The sequence below is a fragment of the Lolium rigidum genome, chromosome 6, assembly GCF_022539505.1.
Source record: "Lolium rigidum isolate FL_2022 chromosome 6, APGP_CSIRO_Lrig_0.1, whole genome shotgun sequence".
NCBI lineage: Eukaryota > Viridiplantae > Streptophyta > Magnoliopsida > Poales > Poaceae > Lolium > Lolium rigidum.
In genome coordinates, this window is record NC_061513.1 from 291,864,144 (window position 1) to 291,891,600 (window position 27,457).

The 27,457-nt window shown below is 42.7% G+C and overlaps 2 protein-coding genes across 2 annotated transcripts; one reads left to right on the top strand and one right to left on the bottom strand.

The window, feature by feature from the left end:
* The first annotated feature begins 18,022 nt into the window (after positions 1-18,022).
* On the top strand, positions 18,023-21,210 carry LOC124661297 (mitochondrial substrate carrier family protein B-like). Its single transcript, XM_047199163.1, has 7 exons — positions 18,023-18,214; positions 19,520-19,696; positions 19,784-19,921; positions 20,088-20,189; positions 20,257-20,327; positions 20,414-20,481; positions 20,590-21,210. Exons 1-7 carry the CDS (start codon positions 18,023-18,025, stop codon positions 20,835-20,837), a joined length of 996 nt encoding a protein of 331 aa, XP_047055119.1. The 3' UTR covers positions 20,838-21,210.
* An 869-nt stretch (positions 21,211-22,079) lies between these two features.
* LOC124664365 (disease resistance protein UNI-like) lies at positions 22,080-25,938 on the bottom strand. The gene is made up of 2 exons (XM_047201903.1): positions 24,687-25,938; positions 22,080-24,582 (listed from the first exon to the last, which is right to left on the bottom strand). The coding sequence occupies exons 1-2, from the start codon at positions 25,857-25,859 to the stop codon at positions 22,315-22,317; spliced, it is 3,441 nt and encodes a 1,146-aa protein (XP_047057859.1). The 5' UTR covers positions 25,860-25,938; the 3' UTR covers positions 22,080-22,314.
* Positions 25,939-27,457: the final 1,519 nt, after the last annotated feature.

A 27,457-nucleotide genomic window follows, 5' to 3' on the forward strand; every position in this document is an offset into this window, starting at 1 on the left:
AGGTTATGGTAGTATCTATAGCAGGTGGGTGGGAATAGGCAGATGCTGTCTAAATGCACAAGCATGTAGCAATGATTATTATTCTCATATGAGATTGAGGATATATGTCCAAAACTGAAACTTCAACCATGATTCATGGCTTTAGATAGCGGCCCAATGTTCTTCTCTAACAATTTTGCATGCTCCAACCACTAAAATGATAGATCCTTCAGACAAGACGGACATGCATAGCAACTCACATGATATTCAACAATAGTTGATGGCGTTCCCGAAGCATGGTTATCGCACAACAAGCAACTTAATAAAAGATAAAGTGCATAAGTACATATTCAATACTACGATAGTTTTTAAGGCTATTTTGTCCCATGAGCTATATATTGCAAAGGTGAATGATGGAATTTTAAAGGTAGCACTCAAGCAATTTACTTTGGAATGGCGGAGAAATACCATGTAGTAGGTAGGTATGGTGGACACAAATGGCATAGTAGTTGGCTCAAAGATTTTGGATGCATGAGAAGTATTCCCTCTCGATACAAGGTTTAGGCTAGCAAGGTTATTTGAAGCAAACTCAAGGATGAACAGGTGCAGCAAAACTCACATAAAAGACATATTGTAAACATTATAAGACTCTACACCGTCTTCCTTGTTGTTCAAAACTCAATACTAGATATTATCTAGACCTTAGAGAGACCAAATATGCAAAACAAATTTTAGCAAGCTCTATGTATTTCTTCATTAATGGGTGCAAAGCATATGATGCAAGAGCTTAAACATGAGCACAACAATTGCAAAGTATCACATTATCCAAGACATTTTAGAATTACTACATGTAGCATTTTCCAATTCCAACCATACAACAATTTAACGAAGAAGAAACTTCGCCATGAACATTATGAGTAAAACCTAAGGACATATGTGTCCATATGCAACAGCGGAGCGTGTCTCTCTCCCACAAAGTGAATGCTAGGATCCATTTTATTTAAACAAAAACAAAAACAAAAACAAACCGACGCTCCAAGTAAAGAACACAAGATGTGATTGAATAAAAATATAGTTTCAGGGGAGGAACCTGATGATTTTGTCGATGAAGAAGGGCTGCCTTGGGCATCCCCAAGCTTAGACGCTTGAGTCTTCTTAAAATATGCAGGGGTGAACCACGGGGGCATCCCCAAGCTTAGAGCTTTCACTCCTCTTGATCATAGTATATCATACTCCTCTCTTGACCCTTGAAAACTTCCTTCACACCAAACTTCAAGCAAACTCATTAGAGGGTTAGTGCACCATTAATAATTCACATGTTCAGAGGTGGCACAATCATTTTTTACACTTCTGGACATTGCATAAAGCTACTGGACATTAATGGATCAAAGAAATAAATCCAACATAGCAAAAGAGGCAATGCGAAATAAAAGACAGAATCTGTCAAAAACAGAACAGTCCGTAAAGACGAATTTAAAGATGGCACCAGACTTGCTCAAATGGAAAAACTCAAAACTAATGAAAGTTGCGTACATATCTGAGGATCACGCTCGTAAATTGGCAGATTTTTTCGAATTTTCTACAGAGAACTGTGCCCAGATTCGTGACAGACAGCAATGCTGTTTCTGCGCAGCAATCCCAAATATAACATCAACTTTGACATAGAAACTTTACTTGGCACAAAAACATGATAAGGAGAGGTTGCTATAGTAGTAAACAACTTCCAAGACTCAACAATACAGTAACAAAATAAAACATGGGTTATCTCCCAAGAAGTGATTTTCTTTATAGCCATTAAGATGGGCTCAGTAATTTCAATGATACTCTCGCAAGAGATAAGAGTTGAAGCAAAAGATAGCATCAAGAAGCAAATTCAAAACACATTTAAGCCTAACCCACTTCCTATGAAAAGGAATCTTGTACACAAATAAATTCATGAAGAACAAAGTGGTAAGCATAGAAAAGCAACACAAGCGCAATTTCAAGATTCTCAACTTAAAGAGGGGAAACTTAATATTATTAAGATGCATATAACCATGTTTCCCTCTCTCATAATAATTTTCAGTAGCATCATGAACAAACTCAACAATATAACTATCACATAAAACATTCTTGTCATGAGCCACATGCATAAAATTATTACTCTCCACATAAGCATAATCAATTTTATTAGTTGTAGTGGGAGCAAATTCAACAAAATAGCTATCACTATTATTCTCATCACCATAATCATTATATATAGGAGGCATATTGTAATCATAATTAATTTTCTCCTCAATAGTAGGTGGACTGAAAATATCATATTCATCATTGCAAGCATCATATATTGGAGGTAAAGTATTATCAAAGTAAATTTTCTCCTCCATGCTTGGGGCACTAATAATATCACAACCAGCTTCCCCAAGCTTAAATTCTTCCATAGCTTTAGCAATAATAGTGTCCAAAGAGTTCATGCTAATAACATTGCTACAACTATTTTGTAAACAAAGTTCCATGGGTTTTTTAATTTTCTCTTCAAACACATCATGTCCTAATTCAAGATATAGTTCATAAAGATCTCTAATTTTTTTGTTGTTTTCCATTAAGCCTAACTAGTGAAAATAAAAACAAGCACATGACTAGACATGATAACAAAATAAATTAAATGCAAGTAACTAATTTTTTTCTGTTTTTGATATAAGGCAAACAAGACAGAAAATAAAATAAAGTAAAGCAAGACAAAAACAAAGTAAAGAGATTGAGAAGTGGAGACTCCCCTTGCAGCGTGTCTTGATCTCCCCGGCAACGGCGCCAGAAATTTGCTTGATGCGCGTAGATGTACACGTCCGTTGGGAACCCCAAGAGGAAGGTATGATGCGCACGAGTGGCAAGTTTCCTCAGTAAGAAACCAAGGTTTAATCGGACCAGTAGGAGTCAAGAAGCACGTTGAAGGTTGATGGTCGCGAAATGTGATGCGGCGCAACACCGGGGATTCCGCGCCAACGTGGAACCTGCACAACAAAACCAAAGTACTTTGCCCCAACGAAACAGATGAGGTTGTCAATCTCACCGGCTTGCTGTAACAAAGGATTAAACGTATCGAGTGGAAGATGTTTGCAAAGAAAACAGTAAAACACAATTGAAGTAGATTGTATGCTATGTAAAGAATAGGACCGGGGTCCACAGTTCACTAGAGGTGTCTCTCCCATAAGATAAAAGCATGTTGGGTGAACAAATTACAGTCGGGCAATTGACAAATAGAGAAGGGCATAACAATGCATGTACATGATATGATAAATATAGTGAGATTTAATCCGGCATTACGACAAAGTACATAGACCGCCATCCAACTGCATCTATGCCTAAAAAGTCCACCTTCAGGTTATCATCCGAACCCCATTCAGTATTAAGTTGCAAAGCAACAGACAATTGCATTAAGTATGGTGCGTAATATAATCGACAACTACATCCTTAGACATAGAATCAATGTTTTATTCCTAGTGGCAACAGCACATCACAACCTTAGAACCTACTGTCACGATCCCAGGTGTCAATGAAGGCATGAACCCACTATCGAGCATAAATACTCCCTCTTGGAGTTAAGAGCAAAAACTTGGCCAGAGCCTCTACTAATAACGGAGAGCATGCAAGATCATAAACAACACATAAACAATAGATTGATAATCACCATAACATAGTATTCTCTATCCATCGGATCCCGACAAACACAACATATAGTATTACAGATAGATGATCTTGATCATGTTAGGCAGCTCACAAGATCCAACAATGAAGCACAACAAGGAGAAGATGACCATCTAGCTACTCGCTATGGACCCATGGTCCAGGGGTGAACTACTCACTCATCACTCCGGAGGCGATCATGGCGATGAAGAGTCCTCCGGGAGATGAATCCCCTCTCCGGCAGGTGCCGGAGGCGATCTCCTGAATCCCCCGAGATGGGATTGGCGGCGGCGGCGTCTCTGGAAGGTTTTCCGTATCGTGGCTCTCGGTACTGGGGGTTTCGCGACGGAGGCTTTAAGTAGGTGGAAGGGCAACGCGGGGGGCCACACGAGGGCCCCACACCCTAGGTCGGCGCGGCCAGGGCCTGGGCCGCGCCGCCCTATGGTGTCGGCGCCTCGTGGCCCCACTTCCTTATCTCTTCGGTCTTCTAGAAGCTCCGTGCAAAAATAGGACCCTGGGCGAAGATTTCGTCCAATTCCGAGAATATTTCCTTACTAGGATTTCTGAAACCAAAAACAGCAGAAAACAGCAACTGGCTCTTAGGCATCTTGTTAATAGGTTAGTTCCAGAAAATGCATAAATATGACATATAATGTGCATAAAACATGTAGGTATCATCAATAAAGTAGCATGGAACATAAGAAATTATCGATACGATGGAGACGTATCAGGCGGCAGACCGGATCAGTTAGGCGCACGTTTGGCGCCCGGTTGGCGACCGGTTGACCGGACTGCGCGCCGGACTGGCCGGTTGGGAGGCCGGTCAAACCGGGCGAGAAACCGGGCCAGCAGGAAAAACATGTTTTACTAAAACTGTGATAACTTTTGTGTCCGGACCCCGATTGACATGAAACCAATTTTGTTTGGAGACGAGGAAATATGGAGACTCCTCACAGGATATTTTTAGATGTTTTTAGAGAGGGAGTCTCCCACCGTCAAGTAACGGTGAAGACGTCCAAACTCGAAAACGCAATAGAAGATGCATGCGGATTCCGTTTTCGATGAACTTGGGCTTGTTGTAAAGCTAGCAACAAGCTCAAGAACCTCACACAGAGAAACACCAAGAAGCAATAAGGATATGCAAAGTATGCAAAGGGTTGAGCTCCCTAAGACGATGTGATCAAGTTACCCAACCGAAAGCCCCTCTTAATAGTGCGGCTATCTATCCTATAATCCGGTCTCCCATCAACCACCTTGAGACCGGCAAAAGGAAAACCTATCAAGGTCATACCTTTGCCTTGCGCATCCCGCTTGATCTTGATGATAACTCTTCAAGCTCTACACAAGCCGGAATGCCTCACTTGATCAATGTTGCTTCGTGAAGACTCACAAATGCTCCCCCATACACTATGATGGGAAAGCTCCATTGATGCACATCTTCACATGTCCATTATCACCAAATGAACGGCAAGCTTCAAGCATGTGATCCACTTGAGATGCTCATCTTGAACTTGCCCAACTCAACCTTGTATCTTCTCATACTCTCATAAGATAGAGCATGGCTACTATTGAGTTCCACATAAGAACTCCATCTTCATTTCATCTTCTTGATCATATCACATATATATCTTCAAACCGATGATCTTGATGCCAATACACAAGGTATATCTTTATCTTCATGGCATCCATACTTGAATCCAACATATGGAGTACAAGTAGTACCTATGGAATATTCCTTCATATAAACTCAATGAAAACATTAGTCCATAGGGGTTGTCATTAATTACCAAAACCACACATAGGGACAATGTACCCTTACAGCATAGCACAAGGCTAGCTCAATATCAGAGTTCACAACGAACCATAACAGCATGGAGTCCTTCATCTTCATGTGCCACAGGCGAGCATGTCGAGTATAGACTCGTAACCCTAACCATCGAACCTCACTCGTTCATCGGAAAATCTGCAACATAAAACGTTGCAGCCACAGAGGGTCAATACATTTGGAATTGTATTGGCAAATGTCACTTTTGGTGGATATATAAATGGCGCCTAACAACTACGTGCTCATTTGGCAAGTGGAGTTTCGGCTCTTTGGCGGAAAGCAATAGTTTCCCTATCTTTTATAAATAATTTTATTCTTTAAAAATCATCATCTAGGAATATATTAGCATAACCCATGTCGTTGCAAGACAGTTAGCTTCATATGCTCCTAAACATCTACGGACATGCTAGCATAGGCCCATGTAAACACAAGACAACCCAGCTTTGCATGCTCCTAAACCCATTGTTTGTCCCATCAAGTTTTATTAAGAAATTGGAATGATGAGATCCTCCAAACAGTTCCAGACTCTAGTTGCTCATAATGTCCATAACCGGGGACACGGCTAAGTACTTAGTTTGACACTCTCGAGAGGTTGTACACATTCCTCACATGACCTAGTCTGTTCTTCCTCCATGATGCGCAATTTGCTCAATGGACAGATGTCGACTAGGACAAGACCTTTCAGAAGCAATACCTCAACCACAATGGACGCGCTCCGTCCTACCAACACCTACCACCCTCTGTACATTGGGTCGAGTTCTCGCAACCTACTCAATCTAGCCAGAGCCCATATAGCATGTGGTTGTACTGGAAGCTACTAAAACAGGAACACCGGGCTAATCTCTTTGTTCCTGGGTGGCCAACCTCAAGTGTGATGCACACGGTGCTGCCATAGAAATGACCCCGGTGCAACCACTCAACATAAACCAAGCATTACCACTTCCACCCAGATGATTCATTATTTTAGGTTGTTTTATTACATAAAACCATACTTTCATAATACCACATATCACATCATGAAATCCCAACCACGCATCTACAATAGCAATGCTAAGCATACTACAATATAGTAGCGACAAAGAACAAGTGTTGAACATGTGGTTGTTCTAATAGGTGATCATAGCATAGCAATATATATATTTAAAACAATCCTACACATGAATAGCTACTGAAAATAACTACAAAGTGCATAGAAAAATAGTAGGACAAGACGGTGTGTGACACTTGCCTTTTTGGTAACTGAAGAATTCTGCACTTCTCTCAATCAAAACTCGTATCTCTCCGTACAACTATAACATAAAAGTAACAGAACATAAATACACATTCAAACAACAACAAAATCAAGCAAGGCAACAATTTAAAAAGATTTGTTATTCATTGTATTTTCGTTCTCATTAAATTCATTGTTAATTGGGAAATTGAAGGTATGGCAGAGGTATGGCTTGCAAGATGTGGTTTGAGAATTGAATGGTGAGCTCAAATACTTAGAAAGAAAAGTAGCATCAATAAACAATTGGAAAAGGAAGATTGGTTACAAAGGAATGAGCAAAATTGGATTGGTTCATGTGATAAGAATCACATAGATTCCACATGGCGAAAAATCAAATGCTATTAAGTTAAAGTGTGACAACAGTTATCACAATAGCTCAAGTTACACAAAGGCTTGGGTATGAACCCATGATATATTGAATTACTCAAATGACTCATTTGTAATTTGAATTGGTCAACTTAAGTCTTTAGGAATCAATAGCATGAGGTTGGATAGTCATGAAAGATAGGAAAAAGGTGATTCAACAATATGAATGGATATAAATGTATGATCACATGTGCATTGGTGTAGAGTATCTCAACACAATATTTTCACATGGCAAAGTAATAATCATATGATATCCAATTAGCTCAAATATAATTTGAATAATGGGATCTAGGCCAAAATGATTTGGATTGATATGATTCATGGGACATGATGATAATATCTTAAATGATTTGGATGCATATGTATGACAATTAGTGTCATTTCCGTAAAAAGAAATCTTGTCCAAATTAATTAAGGAATCACATCTATCATGAGAATACTCAATCCTCATATGTAAATTTCAATATTTAAAAACTTATCTAAAAGTCAAGTTTTATTTCATATTTATGTTATACACATTTTTATGAGTGCAGGGGTATCTTATTTGCTACTTTTCAACTTGTATTTGATTTCATATGATTTTTAGAAGATTAGATATTTTTCCCGACAGGATAATGATGTCTAAAAATCTGTCAGAAAAAGTTATTCAGATGAAAATATTTTCTACACGAAAGTTGTAGATAAATCAATTACAAACTTATCGCAAGAAGAATTATCTAAAATAGAGCTATATATGAAAAGATATGCAATTTTAAAGTTAGGTTTCAGCTAGCTCGAACGGATCGATCGATCGTAACGACGTGCCTGTGATTCCAGTTTCAGTTCGCTCACGTGGGCCCTTAGATTTGGATCTAACAGTCTAAAATCGAACTGTTCTGATTTAGTCTAAACTGTACTCTGTACGTTCATGGACGAGGTACCGGTGAGGCGGTGACTTACAGTACTAAGCACGACGGTGGCGGTTCGGTCTTCTGGCGATCTTCCGGCTGGGCGAAGTGGAAGATGGCATGCAGCGTTCTTGATGTCTCCCGGTACGGCGAGGTGGCGGGCACGGAGATGTGCTCGGAGTCGTCTAGTTCTTCTTCTACAGGTGGTGATGGGCGGCTTGGGAGGTGGTCACAGAAGTGTCGTCGACGACAACGTTTACTCCCTTGAACAACAGTGGTGGAGGGCTGAACGCTCTCAGCTCCAGCGAAACTCCGGCGACGGATGCGGCTCACGCCGGTGCTCTGCGCGAGATGGTAAATAATCAAAACGACGATGTGAATTTAGGGGAAAAGATCAGACGAACAAGGAAGGGCTTGGGGAGAAGAGGTGCGGTAGGAGACGGCGGTCACAACAGCGGTCTTCGCGTCCACTTTCTCCTCCCCGAGCGGCTGCTGCGTGCGGATGGAGCAGCTCGGGTGGTGATGATTGATGAACTCCGGCGACGTTTTCTGGCGTTGTGCTCTGCAGATGGGTAAAAGGATGAGAGCGAGGTGGTAGATCAAGGGAAAGATATTGGCGCGGGCGAGAGGGTCACAGGAGGTCTGAGACGACGGCGACATCAACCTTCGAAGCTCAGTGACGGCGGCGGCGACGCGAACTCCGGCGAGAAATTTCGGCAGCCTGGGCACCAAAATTAGGGTTTTTAGGGGCAAAATACAGAGAAGATTGTGAGGTATTTATAGGAGGGTTTTCGTGGCAGAGGAGCACGAATCGAACGGAATCGGCAAAGAAAACGGGAGATTTTCGGCTCTCGTTCATACGCGTACGTGAGATGAACTCTGGCTAGAGGTTAAAGATAGCTGCGGGGCCCACGTCAGGGAAAGAAGGAAAGAAAGAGGAAATAAAGGAAAAGGGGCAACGTGGGCTGATGGTTGGCCTGCACCTGCGCTGCGTACCAGACTTGCCGCGCGGTCGCGCGCGCGTATGAGGACCGATTGAGCTGCTGCTCTTTTCTTTTTTTTCCTTTTTACTTATTCCTTTTTCTGATTTAGTTTTAGGCATCTAAATTGACTCAAAAAAATTTATGAAAAGATCGAAAAAAAACATAGTACTGTATCTGGGCATCATGTTGCACTATGCCAATCAAAATAAAATACACGGATACATTTTTATGGATTTGGCCTAATAGCATATTTAGGAAAACTAGAAACATACTTTGGATTTTATGAAATCAGGTACTTAAAATATTTCCTGAAACTAGAAGCTTTCGCAAGTTTTTTTTCAACATGGATTTTGATACTAAAGTCGAAACGACTCAGTTAACTTTATAAAACTAATTTTGGTCAAAAACCAAATTACAAAAATGTTATTATGCATGTAATGCTTTATATGACTATTTGGGCATTGATATTCCAAAATAGGATTTGGGGCTTTTGTCTTAACTAAAATTTTATATGATTTCAAAACCATAAAATAGAAATAGATTTGCTTTGGCAATACTTGAAAACCAATCTTTGTGAAAATTTATTTTGGGAAAAGCTTTTAAATAAAACTCAAAAAGTTTTAATTCCTTGTGAAATTTCAACAAAGACAAACAGTTTAATCAACTTATTTAGTAATTAAACATTTCAAATTTTTGGGATGTTACATGGCCCTTTTTGTCAATTCACTGAGTAGGGTGGTTCTTTATGCCAAAAATTCCTTTAGGCAGTACCACCACCGTCCTATCCTACAGAGCCGCATCCCGTGACTGAGACTCATCAGAGAAATTGGTGAAGTCCTAACCTGTGGGATACAGCAAACTGCCTAGTGCTACGTCGGTGGTCGCGATCCAGTGATGGTGTGCATCCCAGTGCCTCCATTTCCTATGTATACCTATGGATGTCATATATGTGCGCAATTTCGAAGTGTCATTGTTGCCATGCATGAGGACCGTACAAGTAAGACAAAGTTGCGGCTTATTTTTTTTTTTTTGCGGATAAAACTAGATCTTATTAAGTAGTTGGGGCTACAATCAGCTCGGGTTCCATTTCCTGAAGAAGACATTCAGGTCCTGACCCGAACCATACAAGACTCTTACGCTCTGTCCTTGCATAATTTGCAAGACAATGACCTGCCCTAACCTGTTGACGATCTACTTTTACAAAGGAGCAAATTCTATCTTGCCTTAATAATTCCTTAATCTCAGAAATAATATGCATGTAGATGGACCGGTCATGTGCTGTTTCACGAACGGCTGCAACCAAAAGGGAACAGTCCGTCTCAACTAGAATAGGTAGCTGGCTTTGTTGAATAGCAAGATGAAGACCTTCTAAGCAAGCTGATAATTCTGCCTCCATAGCTTCAACACATGATGGTAGAAAATGACACGCTGAAAATATAATGCATCCAACTTCATCCCGAAGGACCATACCCGAACCTCCATTGCCATCTACTTCCTTGAAGGATCCATCAATAGTGAGTGTGACCCAGCCAGCCGGCGGCCGGCGCCAGGATTTATCAGGCGGTAATTTAGCTTGACTTGCAGCTGGTACAACTGAAGCATCAATCATTGGTTGCTTCCCGTGTAGGATCTGATCTGTTGGGGTCGTTTTAATATTCTGCAATAGCTTTAGATAACCACAAAGGAAACTCACCGATCCCTCTACTGTAGGAAGAGGCTTATCATGAGTAGCCTCGTTTCTAGCATGCCAAACCCTCCAGGTAAGTTGCGGCTTATTGAAAGGGAAATTGTTTGCAACTCCATATATATGATGGATCTTCAAGTCATATTGTCCTGCCACCATGTCGTGCCATCCTACAAATTATTTACGGGATGAAGGTGGGGGCAACCTACCCAACAACTAGTACTTTATGTTCAAGTACTCTGATACATCAACACACTCACGTGGCTCCTTCGACGACCACTACTATGGTTGGTAGGATTATTGGAGTGATCAAATTTGCTCTCCAAGCCTAGGAGAGCAGAGGGGACAGAGCGGTGAGCCGATGCGCTGACCTGGAAGCCTGATAAGACCACGCACGGCAGAAGTTAGGGATCGAGCTCTTGCATTGCGAGTTGAACCCAAGAGAGGGTGGGGAGTTCATTGCTATTGCCCATAGTCTTTTGGGCCTCTTCTCTGGATTAATTTAATTTACCTTTGCGGCACAATGTTGAAGCCTCTCACTCATTTGCAACAAACTAACTAATTCGCAACAAACTAACTATAGAATAAAAGCTGATTAGCAATCCGGTTGATATTTTCTTTCAAACGTCAATCCATATGCTACTGGACGAGGCCCTGGGCGAGATCAGGCGGCTGCATGCAAAGCGCTAGAGCTTTAGTCAACGATTTCCAGGCTAGGTGTTGTATCGAACTACTATTTATATATGCTTTCGTCTGCACCGAACTTGTACTTCAGTTTTTTTTTGAACTGGAACTTTTACTTCAGTTGTGTGCGTGTGTTTTGTGTTTTAAGAAAATCTCCGTTCTAGAATATATATCTTTTTAGAAAACTAAACTGGCTATTTTAAAAGGCTTTTATTTTAAAATGGAGGTAATATATCAGATCATCTCAAAGATCATGTGGTGTCCCACTCTTGTAATTAAAGGGCTTCGAGGAACGGCTATGGAGATTGCGGCGGGGGCAAGGGAGTAGCTGGACCTGAACGACGCGGCGAAGAGAGATCCGATGAATGGCCGGACCTGAACGTGTGAGCTTTCACGGCGATGCAGACCGCCTCCCGGCGTTGGCCGGGGGGGTGGACAGACAGAGGAGTGGCGGGACGAAAGGAGGGACAGTTTCGAGAGGAGTAGTAGGTAGACGACCTGCATGCCAGGGAGTAGCAGTGTGGGATGCTATTTCTCTCCGGTGGCAGGCAACGGAGGGGGAATTTTTGTAATCTAGGCCAACTTCTAGGGGCAGTGTTGAGTTGAAATTTCCCAACAATTGCTGTCCTCGAGTTCGGTTCAAATTTCCTGTCCAATTCAAGAAAAAGTATTTGTTATACTGGCCCATCGTTCCATCCGTCACAGAACATCACTTGCTTCCTGGTCATCAACCTTGGATCATTCAGCAGCGCGAGAGACGCTCTACAATATGCACTAGTTGGTTTCCTCTACTGATCCTTACTAAGCAAATTGGGCGAATTCCTGTCATGCGAGATGCAATCGCCATGGAGGACGTGCTAGGCACCTCACGTCTACCCCGTGACCATGTGTTTCCCGGTGCCTCCTTTTCCCATAAATTCAGCCAAGAGAAAACAAGTTCCATCGATAGAATGTTCTCCATAAGGAAAGAAATATCGGTCATGTTCTCGTCCACTAAGGACCAAAATAAATAGTGTGCATAACGTTGACAAAATAAAGAATGTACTGGATATATAACATTGAGTTTCTATGAGTTATGTGGTTGAAAAATATTTATTCCATATTTAACCTATTAATACAGAGCCATGTTCATAAAAGTGGCACCAATAGGATGATCTCTGAACACAAATAGTGTGGTGAAGTTTTGGTCCCGCTCTAATTCTTCATCAAGATGAGTTTCACTATTTTACCGAGGAGTGGGACAAAGTTTTCCATCCTTCATGTAGTCTGCCGTAGCAATTTTGATTGATATGAATCCCTTCGGCTAGATGCTAAGACAAATAGGATAGTGTTCTCTATTAATTATTCTCATTTATAACTTTTCTTGACACCATACACAGTTAGATCTCGAAAAGGTAGACGAGAGAAAATTCTGCTTACAAATGTTCAGCAATTAACGCGTAGGTCCCTGGAGCATGACTACTGAAAGTAGTATAGCCCAGCATAGGACCACCATGGCCATGCACAACCCGGTCACCACGACACCTTGATCAGGTTACCCCTCCCCCTTACAATATTTTGTCTAGACAATTAGTTTTGTCTATTTTTTAGCTACTCATGGTGTATTTATATATTGAAACCATGTTACGTGTGTTCTACTCCAACATCTAAACGTCCGTGTAATCCAAGTCCAAGGGTAGCTCCATGCACATATGCTACACTATCAGACCTTATAAATGTATGTACTTTTTGATAGAAAAGCATGGTCGGTAGACATTTACCGTGCATAGACACCACATGTTGTTTTAGTGCACACATATTACTCTACAAATTATTTTGATAAGATGATTTTTCCTTTTTTTGGTAAAAATATGGTATATTATTGACTTAGTGTGCATGATGGTCAACATAGCGGTGCGCTACCCCAGAAGCCTGATCAGACCAACATGCTAAAATGCAAGGTAGATCGATGTAGACGAATTGATGCATTGCTTCTTTTGTAGTTCTACATTTAAGGGCTTTGAGGAATGACTTGACAGATGGAGGAAACACCGAAGGTGTGGCTAGACACATGAACTGGCAAATACGATTCCACGACTGGACCTAGATGCGCGAGCTTTCCTGGCTAGTCAGGCCAACTTTGGACATTGGTCGTGGTGGAAGATAGACACATGAGGAGCGTCCCGCACGGATGAGTAGAGGGGCGATTACATGTAGTTTTGGGAAGGTGCAACAAGGTATTTACATCTCTCTCCAATGTGAGGCGTCAGAGGAGGTCGAAATGGCCATGTATTTACTCTGTGCAGGGTTGCGAGACAGCGCTGTACATGAATGAGAGCAAAGACAGAAAGAGGCAATTCATTTCTAATTCAGGCTAACTTACAGTACCTAACCGATTTAGATATCATACAGCTACATCCTTTTGGACTCTACGGTCACGAAGCTGAAAAGGTTAAGAAAATCAGATTCATGCTAATCCTTTACTATTTTAGCTGGCACATCAATACAGCCTCGTCATAGAACATATTTTAACACATGGAGACATATAATTTATCCATCAACTCCGTTTGCCTCTCTGGGTTGATCAACTCTCACACCTTCTGCGGTACCTCCATCACCGTATGCTACATGTCCAGTTCATGCGGCCGAGCCTTACTCAAAAGAAGGGGTGAATGCCTAGCATCCAGGATGCAACTACTGCCGAGTGCTACGTGGTAGTAGGCCATCATGTGGTGGTATGCTTCCCGGTGCCTCCATTTCCTAAAATACTTATGGATGTTGTTCATGTGTGCAGTTTTCACGATTTCACGATTGTTTACGCCATGCATGGGGAACTCGTGAGTAGTTGATGGGGTGTGAAAAGGGAAGTTGTTTGTGACTCCATATGCAAAGCGGAGTGATTTATAATATGGATCTTTGCCAATCATTCTCATTATTGTCCTTCCATAGTGTTCTATCGCCATAGAAATAATTTACGACATGTGTGGGTAGGAACCATCCACCAACTAGTATATGATGTGGCCAAGTACTATGATGATAAAATAGATGCACATGACTCCCCGGCCGGGACCCAATACACGCAATTAGAACTAGTTAAGAGAATTTTTATTTTAAAATTTCAACTTTTTCCCATACCGATATATGGCCAAATATTACAATACATACATATGAAAAGTTGTGTTACTTCCTTTATCTGCTACTAGTAAAGGTGCATGTGCCATGCACGTATTATAATCTACGTTAATATAAAAAATTCTTTTGAATTTTATTTCTCTTTGATTGAGTTTTGTTAGAAGAGAAATGTTAAATGTGTCTCAAGCCCAACCATATGCACATACTTGTCTTCACATAAAATTCATGATCATATAAACATGTCTATTACAATTAATTATAAAAATACATAAACAACAATTAAGCATCATTGTATATAATATATTTATTTATGCACTGAGTTTTTCGATAATGAAAATATATTAATATCAGAAGATACCAAATACAGCCAGCCTCTGCAACAACGCAATACCCTAATGGCAGTACGGATGCACATAGCCAAAAAAGAGAAAAAGAAACTAAGAAATAAAAATCTCGCTACAGTATTTCAGCCCTATCAATAACAATGCAACCACCACCAAGACAACACCTAAACTTTAGTCTCTCCAAAAACGACGCCTCCAAGAAGGGAACAGTGCAAAAGCGTCATTGTCGTCCGATCAAAGATCTTAGGTTTCCACCCTGAAGATAGTCCTGCTTCCAAAACAATTTTTCAACAAGTTCATTGCTAGATACACCAATTAAGGCCAGACCTTAGATTTTCACCCTGAAAGGTAAGATTCTGACCTTCACCTGTGCTGTCGTCCCTACTTTCATACTGCTGCTACGAATGCCGGGCCACCAAGCAAATTACACAACAGCGCAAAGAATTAAACCTAATAAACCAATTATTATGTCCATGCGGTGAACTGAAATGTCTCTACCAAGCTAGATGTGTGGCAAGCTAGCATCAAGACAGCCATATTAAAGCAAATAACATCCATCTTTAATATGTTAATTATTTTCTAAAATTTAGACTAATATATAAGGATTGGAACTTCTCACCCATTTGCTCATGTGAAATTAGAATTCTTTCAATTACAATGGTGTTAGAGCAATTTATTAGAAGACTTCAAATATCCCCATGAAGTATTTCATGAAATTTAACATCCACAGATCCACAGACCACATGATGACCTACATGATTATGGATTTTGATAAGTACGTCTCTTAAAGTGTGGCCACGCCCACGTCGCATGTTTCAAGTCGGTTACATATAGACCAAGTTTCGGGAGCGACCCGAACCGACTAACTGCGATGCATCTATCTAGGACTCTATTCGTTTTCCTAAACTGTAGAAAAGGGAAGTGTTGAATCGAGTCGAGTCGAGTCAAACGAGCGAGGAGGAGGAGCGCGCGTGTACCACTCCTCTTCTCACTCACTTACTAGTGGTGGAACAATCCACCTTATAAGTGGGTCTAACTTCCTCCCAAATTTACATGTGAGACTAAACTTCCCACCTCTTGCCACTCCCTAGTTAGCTTCCACCAACTTGGGCTCAAACTCACATGGGCTGCCCGCTGCCGTTATGTGGGTTTTGAGATTTATAGGGAAATTTGAAATCTAATATGGGCCACTATATGTGGGACCAATATTTCAACAATCCCCCACCAGATCTCAAATGTCTATTTAGATATTTATCAATACTCGTTGCTTGTTTTATATACCAGTGTTTCAGCAGATACAGTTAAGGTGATCTTCCTCTAGAATCGTAAGCTACATCCATTCACACTTGAACAATGGACTAAGCCTTGAATTGCAAGTTTTGCGTGAACAGGTTTCAGTCAAAGTCATAATCAGTACATGGCTTCTTGAAGCCTACCCCACGGGTGAAGCATATGCGTCATACTTCGTGGTCTCTTCATGAGTTTACTAAAGATCACACAAATCTCATGGATTACGACATTTAACAATCGAACTCATATAAGTATTGATGTATGTAAAATGCATACATGAACTCTAAGTCTTATCAGTAATTTGAACAGAAAGATTAGCCCTACCCTGCGCCGAGCTCCTCCTCTGTCGGACCACCACCCCCTGTCAGCCATCCCTCTAAGTCTAAAGTCCCCCTACTCCTTCTCCAGAGTCGACGACCGCACCCCCTCCCCTCCCCCAAGGATTTGGGAGCTAGCCATTTTCGTCGCTAGATACGCGCTCCCACCTACTCCCTGAAAGACTTGGGGGCTAGCCATGAGATATGTTTTAGAGCAGAGACGGGGAAAATCGAGAAAAGAAGGAGCCATGGTGGGTGGTTGGAAGAGATAAGGTGTGGTGGGGCCCACCCTAGATTCTGGGCACCTTGATTTCAAGGGTCTGAGGCAGCCACCCTGCTCGACGTATCCACTCCACGGCCAGGGAACAAAAAACTGATATGGAGTGTAATTCTCCACAATTCATACGACAGTTGTTTGAATCAAGTAGCCCTCTTAGTCGAAACCATTGTACAAATTATCTTTGTTATATTGTGATCCAAATTCCAAGAAGAGGCTAACTTCTGACGAGCGGAGCGAGGCCCGTACGGATCGTTGCCACCGTCTATATATTTTCCCTGTAAGCCGCCGCTAGGGTTTATCGCATCATTGTACACCCACGGCGTTTGTAAACACCACCGAAATAGTGAAGTTTTGCTGGCTGGCGCCCGTGGTTTTTCCCTTGTGTGTTGCAAGGGTTTTCCACGTTAAAATCTCGTGTCCCCTGCAGTGTTTTATTTTTCGTTCTTCGTTTATTGTGCATCTCGATTATAACAATCTTATTTACGGCAATGTTAACATATCACCACATCTTGGCCGCATGATTTTCTATTTCCAGCTTCTTAATTAGTATGTCACGCCACAAAAATGCTTTCCGTACTACTGCCTCCGTCTAGAAATAAATATCTTGCCTCCGTCTAGAAATAAATATCTCAACTATTTTCTAGATCTAAATGTATCTACAACTAAAATATGTCTAGATACATCCAAATCCATGCAAAACTAAGATGCTATTTTGAACGGAGGTGTTACATCCTTGCAAAACCAAACAATTTTAATTTAAACATTTTTTCTATGACAGATAAAATTCTCCATGTTTTTCATCTCTCTCGCTCATTCTAAACACTTTCAAGAAAAATACTAATAGCATGTTCCACATGGTAATAAATGCAAATATGCTCCACACCGTTTATTTAGAATCGTCCAAATTCTATAAAATGCCAATGTTAAGTTCAACTCGTTATTGCCCCCCTTTCTATAACCGAACTCGTTACATCCAAATTTTCCCAATGTCATGGCTCCATATGGGCAAACAAATAGAACTGCCAATTTCTCCCTAATGACTTCCTTGTTAAGTTCAATCGATATTTGTCAATTTTTTTTCCATTCCCTTCATGCCTTCATTCTATGGATGCAAGGAAGACGAAATATATAACCCCGGCCCCAAGAAAGAAAGAATGGAGATGCCAAAGCATCTAAATAGAATTGCACAAGAAAAATGACCATCATCAACAGCTCAAACATATAAAAGAAAAATATATAAACGTGCGGAGGCGGAGCAGGCTACGCGCCCGTCGCCGCTTCCAACTCCGAGCACGCCCCGCGACCCAACCCTAGCCGCCGCAATCCCCGCTCCCTCCCGATGCAGACGGAGGCGCGGGTGGGCGGCGTGGTCGTCGACGGCGGCCGGGCTGCCGTGGCGGCGGCCCGCCGCCCGGAGCAGCAGCAGCAGCGCCACATCGGCACGGCGGCGCACCTGGCGGCCGGCGGGCTCGCCGGCGTCGTCAGCAAGACCTGCACCGCGCCCCTCGCCCGCCTCACCATCCTCTTCCAGGTACACACGCTCTCCGCCGCCCACCCGCGCTCAGGGGAGGGCGATATTCTGCCGTCGCACCTGCGAATTTGTAGTCTGAGTCGGGTCTTCAGAGCACACGGAACACTGACGGGGATTAGTTGCGGAATTTCTCCCCTATCTGTTGGAATCCACTCGATTCTGTGACGCTTTGGTCGGCGCTTAGGAGAGGATTTTGGCCCCGGACGAATGGAGTCCCCTGTTAAATGTACTAGTGAGGATTTGGGAGCTGCAGAAGCATGGGATAAACCTTGGGGCGTAGCAGTTAATGTGGCTATGTGAGCATGGAGGAAGAATGTGCTTCTTCAGTCTTCAAAGAGAACTGGATGCTGATAATAACATTATAGATTCCTCAACTTAGCTCGTTCTATACGACGCATAGATCATTTCCTTGCCTCGACTGGTTGTCCTAAACTATCTATCACCGCTTGACAATAAGGAACTATATCATTGTTGTTATTTTTTACCGATACTCTGCACATCTGGTCCCTAGTTGCTCCCTTCCGTTGAGTTTTACGGGGTGTAGTTTGACCGTCTGAAGTTAAACCTTGGCTGTAAATCTCTTGTGCAATACACTATCCATGATTGCACAATTGCATGGAGTTGTTTTTAAATGCGAACCTAACAGTGTCATATTGTGTCAGATAACCCACATATGAACGAGTACCATCGACGCCTAATTAAGACATACGATATGTATTTGTTGAATTATGCGTAGAAGATAGATTTCACCAGAGAGAAAGGATGCCCCCCACCCTATTAAATTTGTTGGATTCTTTCTGCCCTGTTACCTAGTGAGGAAGCAGGGACTGAAAGAGCATGGGTTAAACCTTGGGGGTGTAGCAATTAATGAAGTTGTGTGAGCATGAATGGAGATTTTCTTCTTTCATGGGGTTTCTGGCATGCTCGGTGTGCATTTTAGTTTTCAACATTGAGGCTCTTTAAACTAATTAAATGATGGGAGGCATTTTAGTACCATAATAGATTCACATTTCTGTTCTACTTACTGCTTTTCTGCTCGACTTAGTTCTGTATGGAATGTATAAAATAAATTCGTGCCTCACCTTAACTGGTTGTCTGGAACTGTATACCCCAGTTAACTCCCTTCGTTGAGTTTCTTATGGTGTAGTTTGACCATCCTAAATTAAACCTTGTTTCTAGTTATGCAATCACAATTGCGTCAAAATGTTACTGAATACTGAACCTAACAGTGTTGAATTTGTGTCACTTAACCACACATTGATGATAAAATCTGTTATACGAGCTTGTGACATACTGATCCGACAGGTGGCAGGTATGCATTCAGATGCTGCAGCTCTGAGGAAGTGTAGTATATGGCACGAGGCTTCACGGATTGTTCGAGAAGAAGGCTTCGGGGCATTTTGGAAAGGCAACCTAGTGACAATTGTACATCGGTTACCTTATTCTGCCATGAGCTTCTACTCATACGAGCGATACAAAAAGGTCAGCTCTAAGTCTCAGTATGTGAACATGTAAGATCAGTTGTGACTTTGAATATTGTTGTAGTTATGGTTTTAAATATCATTGCAGTTCCTCAGAATGGTGCCTGGCCTAGACGACCCAAATTATGCTGGTGTTGTGAATCTGCTTGGTGGTGGTTTGGCAGGAGTCACAGCGGCATCTGTAACTTACCCTTTGGATGTTGTTCGAACTCGTTTGGCAACACAGGTAATGTTTTTCTTCCTTTTGTGAATAACAGTCAAACAATCGGTCAATTTAACTTCCATTTAGAACTTATAAACATCCTTTTGTTTCAATTTCACGCAATGCAACTTTACAGTCCAAAGGAACATGCTATTATAAGCTAATTAAGTTCATGTTTAAATTCCTGCAGAAAACCACTAGGTATTACAAGGGCATATTTCACACATTGTCTACAATTTGTAAAGAAGAGACGGGCAGAGGATTGTATAAAGGTCTTGGTGCCACGTTATTGGTAAGCCGTACACTTCTACTGAGATTTGTTTTTAAGTTGGGTTGCCAGTAACTTTTACGAGTTACAGGGAGTTGGACCTGGTATAGCAATCAGCTTCTATGTATATGAATCCCTGAGGTCTCATTGGCAAATGGAAAGGTGAGCATTATTTTGCCATGTTGGCTATTATCAATTTTTTTTTTGGATTCCATCTCTGTTTTTTTCTGATCCCATATGTGCACCAGGCCGAATGATTCCAACGCTATTGTGAGCTTGTTTTCTGGGAGTCTATCTGGTATTGCAGCATCGACAGGTAAGTGGTCTTTGGTACTTAATTACCTGAATCGTTGTTTAGCTTACATGACTCATTTGCATTGCTACTAAATTCATCTCGGGTGACAAACTCTATTCAATATTGCAGCCACATTTCCCCTTGACCTTGTAAAGCGGCGGATGCAACTCCACGGTGCTGCTGGGGCAGCGCCTATTGACAAATCGAGCATAGCTGGAACCATCCGCCAAATCCTGCAGAAGGAAGGCCCTCGTGGCTTCTACCGAGGCATTGTCCCGGAGTACCTGAAGGTTGTTCCTAGCGTCGGGATAGCCTTCATGACCTACGAGGTGCTTAAGAGCCTGCTCTCCAGCATTGGCGAGGATGACGAGAACTAATATAGCAAACTTGGTTAAACTCGAGTTAGCTCACATTTTTGCCTTGCCGCCTTAGTTTACTGCAAGAAGACTACACACTGTATGAGAGTGATTACAGCGCATGCCTTTGCCGGGCAGTTTTGTAGGTGTTGGTAGGATAAAGCCTTTACCTGAGAAAGACCATGTTGTACCATAGGCTATAGAGCATACGGATGGATCTGTTTTCCTCTGAGCATATTATGCTCTGATTCGTAGTGAAATGTAATGCCCTTCCCAAGGAGAAACCTCCCAAGGTGTAACAAATTTGTGTATTTATTACTGCCGGTTTCATGTTTACACCAAGATGGCTACAGTGGATATTGAAAATTGTCAACTTGCAGCAGGCATTTTCCTACATTCTTGTTCATTAGCATAACGATGCAGATGTAGAAACAAGATACCAAATGGGGCTATATATTTATCAAATCTGATTAGCAAAACTCAAAAACAATATTCTTCAAACTTGCTGAAGAACTGAGATTTCATTGGCACAAACATGCAGATGTAGGAATTGAGTGTGGTTTAGGGGGATGGCTTGCCGGGGGTGGTGGTCCGGCGGAGGAGGAGCTCGGGGCAGGGTAAGGCGGCGATGCGTCACGATAGCGTGCCATCCCTGGCCACAGGTGGCGGAGGCAGGTGGTTAGGCCTGCGTCGGAGGTCAGTTCACCAGACTTGAAGAAGAAGAGGTGGCGGCGACGTCGTTGTTTTCCTGTCCGAAAGTGACCGCCCAAAAAAAAAAAACACAAACGGTGGCATCTTTTGCGGTGTCCACACTTCGTAGCTGTGGAACATCCGGCTATAGTAGTCTTCGCGCGATACCAATCGTATTGAGCTTTGCATGGTTACCACCGTTGGCATGCAACGAGCAAATTTGGTTAAACGGGCTGAAAATCAATGCGCCATGGGCAGCTTTAGGTCACGAGACGTGCGCAGAGTTTAAGAAAATGCACACACATTGTACATTACTATTACAATATTGTTTGTTCAAAACAAAAGTACCATTACAATATTTTACACATATGCATGTCGCTAGGAAGCATTTACACACTACACGGTCTTGTCTTAACACACTCCCAGACGAGATGCCGGGCAAGTTTGATTATCAGGTCTCGCACAACTGAAAAACTCCTCCAGGCAAATCGGTAAGGATGATTTACATACTCCTGCCAACACAGTGGACACGCAAACCTTTGCTACTTGCATTCAAGAACACATCAGGTCTCTGGCAATACTTTGGTCCAGCTCAGAACATAGGACCTGACGAAACTGAACCTCAAATAGAGAGAAAGGAAAATGCGGAGCAAAGACACAACACAGCTCTGAGCCGAAAGAAGCATTTCCCGTGCACACTGTATAAGCATGCCTGATAACATTCCCAGACGAGATGATGATACGTTTGTGTATCTTTGTTTGAGCCCAGAGAGAAACATGGAATGGAATGGACAGATTGCTCATGTTATTAATCATCATAATATTGAAGCTTGGGTTGAAGGAAAGATTTGACACCTTCTTCCAGTTCCAATCGCTCCCAGGATTCAGTATCACCCATCTGTAGAACCTTCAGACTTTGTGGCAAGCTGGACATGTCAAAAGGAAGCTTCTTGAGCTCTGGACAATATCTAATCTGCAGCTCCTCTAGGGATGGGAATGTCACATCAGGATCAGCAATACTGACCAGCCTTATGCAGGACCGAACACAAAGGTGCTTGAGGCAAGGAAATGTCTGGGAACTCTCTTGTCCACTCCACACGTTGTCAACATGATTCCTTGAAAAAGCCTTCAGCATTCTGAAATTGGATCGTACAACAAATTTTTCAAGGCAAGGCAGATACATCGCCCAAGACAGGTGCTCTAGCTTGCTGCAACCTGACACTGTCAAACAAGTGAGCCTTGGAAATACAGATGTTGGAGATGTTCCCATCCATTTTACTGTTGTCAATGCTTCCAAACGAATCATGGTCAGGTTACTGAGAATACCAAAACTGTAGGATTGTTGTTCAGGCCTCTGTATTAATGTTATGTCTGTCACACACTGGTCGCCTATAATAGCCAGTCCATATAAGGTCGTTTGTGCGAAGTCCAATGATAAAATATCATAGAGGTGGATGAATTCCTTTTTTTGGGCAGATAGTTCCAGACTTAAGGACCGGATGGGTAGGTCAGCCGCATCATGAAGTGATGTCCATGCATCCGAAAGTTCTACCGATGTAACAACAACTTTCAAGTGATTTAGTGTGCCCAACTCTCTATATACATTAGATCTAATACAATCAGACACCCACCTAAGATCCACGTGTATTATTTCCAATGCTTCAAGTCTAGATATGACCTCCTTTGGTATTATTTTTATTTGACTGCCCTTCAGGTACAGGAACTTGAGCTTAATGAGGTTTCCAAAGCTGCGAGGTACTTCCTCTATACCCTGATTATGTGATAAATTGAGATGTATCAATTCTGCCAGGTGACATAAGCTTTCAGGTATCCCCTTGAGTTTATTATTGCTCAAGTCCAGATATGTCAGTTTAGAGCAATTCACAAGTACTCCACCTATTATTGTTTCATCCAACATATTGTCTTGAAGGCATAAGACCCTCAGTTTCAGCGGATCACCAACAGAAGGAAGTTTCTTCATCACGCTGAGCATTAATGAGATGTATTCTGCACTGCTCCAAGGGATGCTAAATTTTTCATCTGGGCCAACTCCTGCACGGACAAACCAGTTGCCATTGTTCTTACCGCAGCCACAAGAGATCCATAAAGACATATCACGAATCACATCATGTAGTTTGACCCAATCATTCGATTCTCCACAGCCCTCTAACAAACATGCACCTGTAAGGTCGCCCAAAAGACTATAAGCTTTTGTGTAGGGACTTTGTATATCCCCCACATCCACCAGACCTAAGCCAATCCAGCATTGGGCGAGTTCGTCCCTGTGAATCTCCATATCCTCTGGCCATAGTGCACAAGTCAAGAAACAGTTCCTCAGCCTCTCGCTTTTCAAGTTGTCATAGCTAAACATGATCTTTTTGAAAACTTCTTCCTCCATCTTCAGTGGGTCTTCATTTGTGTCAATGCAGCATGACTTTTTCATATGTTGGATGGCATAATCCCATTGATCCGGATGAAATTTCCCATACATTGCCCTTCCCACAGTTACCAAAGCTAAAGGCAAGCCCTTCATTTCAGTCACAAGTATTCTTGCACGATCTTTAATACCAGGAGAAGAAAGAGTTTGGTCTCCGACCTTCTCTCTGAATAGCTCCCATGCCTCATTCTCCTGCAGATATGGAACTTTAATCTGTTTTTTCACCTCCATCCCACCACAAACGGATGTAAATCTTGTCGTGAGCACAACTTTTCTCTTAAATTTGTTCAAAGGTTCAATTCCAAGGGGAAGTGGTATGCCAACTACTTCGAGATCAATTCTTTCCCAAAGGTCATCCAACAGTACAAGGAAGCTTTTATTCTCCAGGAAGCCACGGATCATGCCACTTTGGGTTCCCACATTACCATCCCCTTTTAGTTTTAGCTCGTCTAAAATTTGTGTTTGGACCTTTAACACTGAACACTCCTTGGAGGCTGTCACCCATATAACAGTCATCCTTCCTCTGAAAAAGCCCTGGATTTTTTTCAGAAGATGTGTTTTTCCCACTCCACCTGGACCCCATATTCCAATTGTTCCCAACGTGGGATCATCCTCAATGAGACGGAGAGTGTCTTCTATCTTTAAGGCATAAAAAACAGACATAGGTTAGTACTCAGAAAACGGGTTTATGACCAGCTATAGATTCCTAGAAAATTTGAGTTTTTACACAAATCAACACTTACCGAACGTGACCTAGAAAATTTACTTGCTGCATCATCTATAGCAACTTTCCAGGAACTTGCATCCGTTGTTCCACGCATTGACTTCCCATAACGTACCAGTTCCGATGGTAGGCCATTTATTGTCCGTACCAGATCAGTAGCATGTGGCCCGATGCTGGGATCAGAATAAAGATCCCCTTCGTAATTTATTGACTGTCTAAATAGCTCGCGTGCTTCCTCCTCTTGCAATATAGGCAGTTCAATATCTTTGTTCACACCCATCAGATTACCAACGGATCTGTATCCTGATAGTGACATGATTACCACTTTCCTCTTCTTCTCTCCAATGAATCCAAGAGGATATGGAATGCCAACCGCTCCAAGGTCTAGATTCTGACGGAGGTCATCCACAATCAGCAGGAAATTTTTGCCCTCAAGCTGTTCACGTATCCTGGTGGCTTGGGTTGCCTCATTGCCATCCTGCTTCATACCGAGCCTGCTTATGATTTCAGATTGAATATTTGTTACAGAGCAATCAATTGGGCTTGGAACAAAGATAACAAAATCGAAGAGACTTTGTTCAATAAATGAATTGTTGATATGTTTGAGGAGATTTGTGTTATCATCTTTGTCTGGACCCCACATTCCAACTATCCCCTCATTGGGATCATTGCTCACGATGAACTGGAGAGCAGACCGGAGAATAACCCATCTGCTTGGCGGTATTGGAGCAGGATCTACCTGCATACTCTTGACAGGACGTGGATCTGGCGAGCGTGTGATATTATTATCGCCTGGTGGATTGCTGGTGATCGATTTCACCTGTTTCTGCTGCTCATCTGCTCGCTTACTGATCTTATAGTTTTCCAAGAAATTTGGGGCGCAGCATCCCAAACATCGGTACCTCTGTTCGTACAGCAGGCGGTTTTCCTCTTCTTCAGATATAGCACTATTCGCCGATTCCAACCATAATCTTGCCTGTTCTGTTGGCACGGCTTCCAACCTATGCTCGTCGTCTCGAATCTTCTGTTGGACGCCTGCCACTTTTTCTTTCAAAACCACAGCTTCTCTCTTGTGGTCCATCACGTTTGTGCCAGTAGTGAAGCAATACAATGCATGTTTTGCAAAGAGATTATAGAATGGACCTATAACCGTGTTGATAGTAGCTCCGAACCAACCACCACAAGCCGCCATTGTTGGCACTTCACTTAATAGTAAGAGCCACTCCAAGTCAAGTGATACGGTTGGGAGATGGTGCAGCTGAATCTGGGGCCAGCCGAGAACCCAGCAGCAGCCCTTTGCTTCGTACGTGGTGGCTCTCCTCGGTCACATGCACCCTGCCAAGGTAAAAGCCGTCACTTTTAAACAGTCCACTCTGGTTTGGCATACGAGAAGTTGTAATTCGGAGAACACTAGTTCGGAATACACTACAACAGAGCTACTTGATTGTGACGAGAAAGTTGGGTACATCAGAGCGAAATCTTGCAGTAGCGGTGGTGAGCAGTTGAGGTACCTTGTGGGGAGGGGGAGTCGTCGTGGTCGAGCTCGAGGTCGCACTCCTGGGGGTGTGGTCTTGATGTCACCCGCCCGCTACGAACCAAATCACATTTGGACGCAGCGTCGGCGAGGGGAATTGACCGTGGCGAATGATCCGGAGCTGCGCCGGCGAGCGGTGAGGCGGCTGAATCCGGAGACCGGCTACAGGGGACAAGCCGCCCGTCGGAGAGGAGCAGAAACCAGCCGGTCGGTGAAGATCTCGCGATCTGTGGGGGCAGGGGATAGCCTCGCCGACACGCCTTGCAGCGAGCGTCGCCGTCGGCAGCCGCGGGAGAAAACTCGCTCAGCGCCGGCCCTCAGCAGCGGGTAGGAGCCGTCGGCGGCGAAATCGAGAGGAGATGGGCAGTGATAAAAAGTGACAGAAAGGGGAATGAAGCTTATCTCGTGGCAGCAGTGCGATGTGTGTCCGTTGATCAAGATTTTTCTTTTTCTGAACGAGGTCCGTAAATCAAGATGTGAGTGCCAATAATTTCTTTGCCCGCGAGACTGGGAATGCGAGTTTTTTTCTTTGCCTACGAGACACCTCTCCTTCGCGTTTTCTACTGTATATCACACTCCATCTATCAATCCTTTGTCCTCTTTTGCTATCCATGTACATGTCACACATGCTACTTATTTACTACACGTTGCATTTGACGTTCTACAAAACGCGAAAATGCTCCATTAATCAAGATGCTTACAAAGTTGTTTCAGTGAAAACCGATATATTTTGTGCCGTCTGTAAAAAGACAAATTTTGACGCTAAACTAGTCCATTTCACGAGACTTTTTTTTTGTCTTTTTTACACATGGCACAAAAATATCGGCTATATGTGAAACTTTACGTGCGCACGTAGAACATGTCTCTCTACATGTGAAATTTTTTTCCTAAATTTTTTAATTTTTTGAAATATGTCTTATACATACCAGGTGCATATGCACCTGGGATCAGTTTTGATTTTCCGCCGACAAAGGGCCAGCAGAGGCGTCCATACCGAGCTATGGAGAGCACGCCGGTGCCGGCGAAGCAGAGGAAGAGGATGACCCTGCTCGCGCTTCCCTACAACATCGTCGTCGTCGTCGTCACCGTTACCGTCACCGTCAGAGGAAAAGTATTTATAAAATATTTAATTCTTTGTAACTACCCCTTGGCCCTGATGAATCAAGACGTGAGAGCATCTCCAGTCGCGTCCCCCAAACCGTCCCCCAAACCACGCCGGATCGAGCGTTTGGGGGACGTGTTTTGTTCGTGCCGCG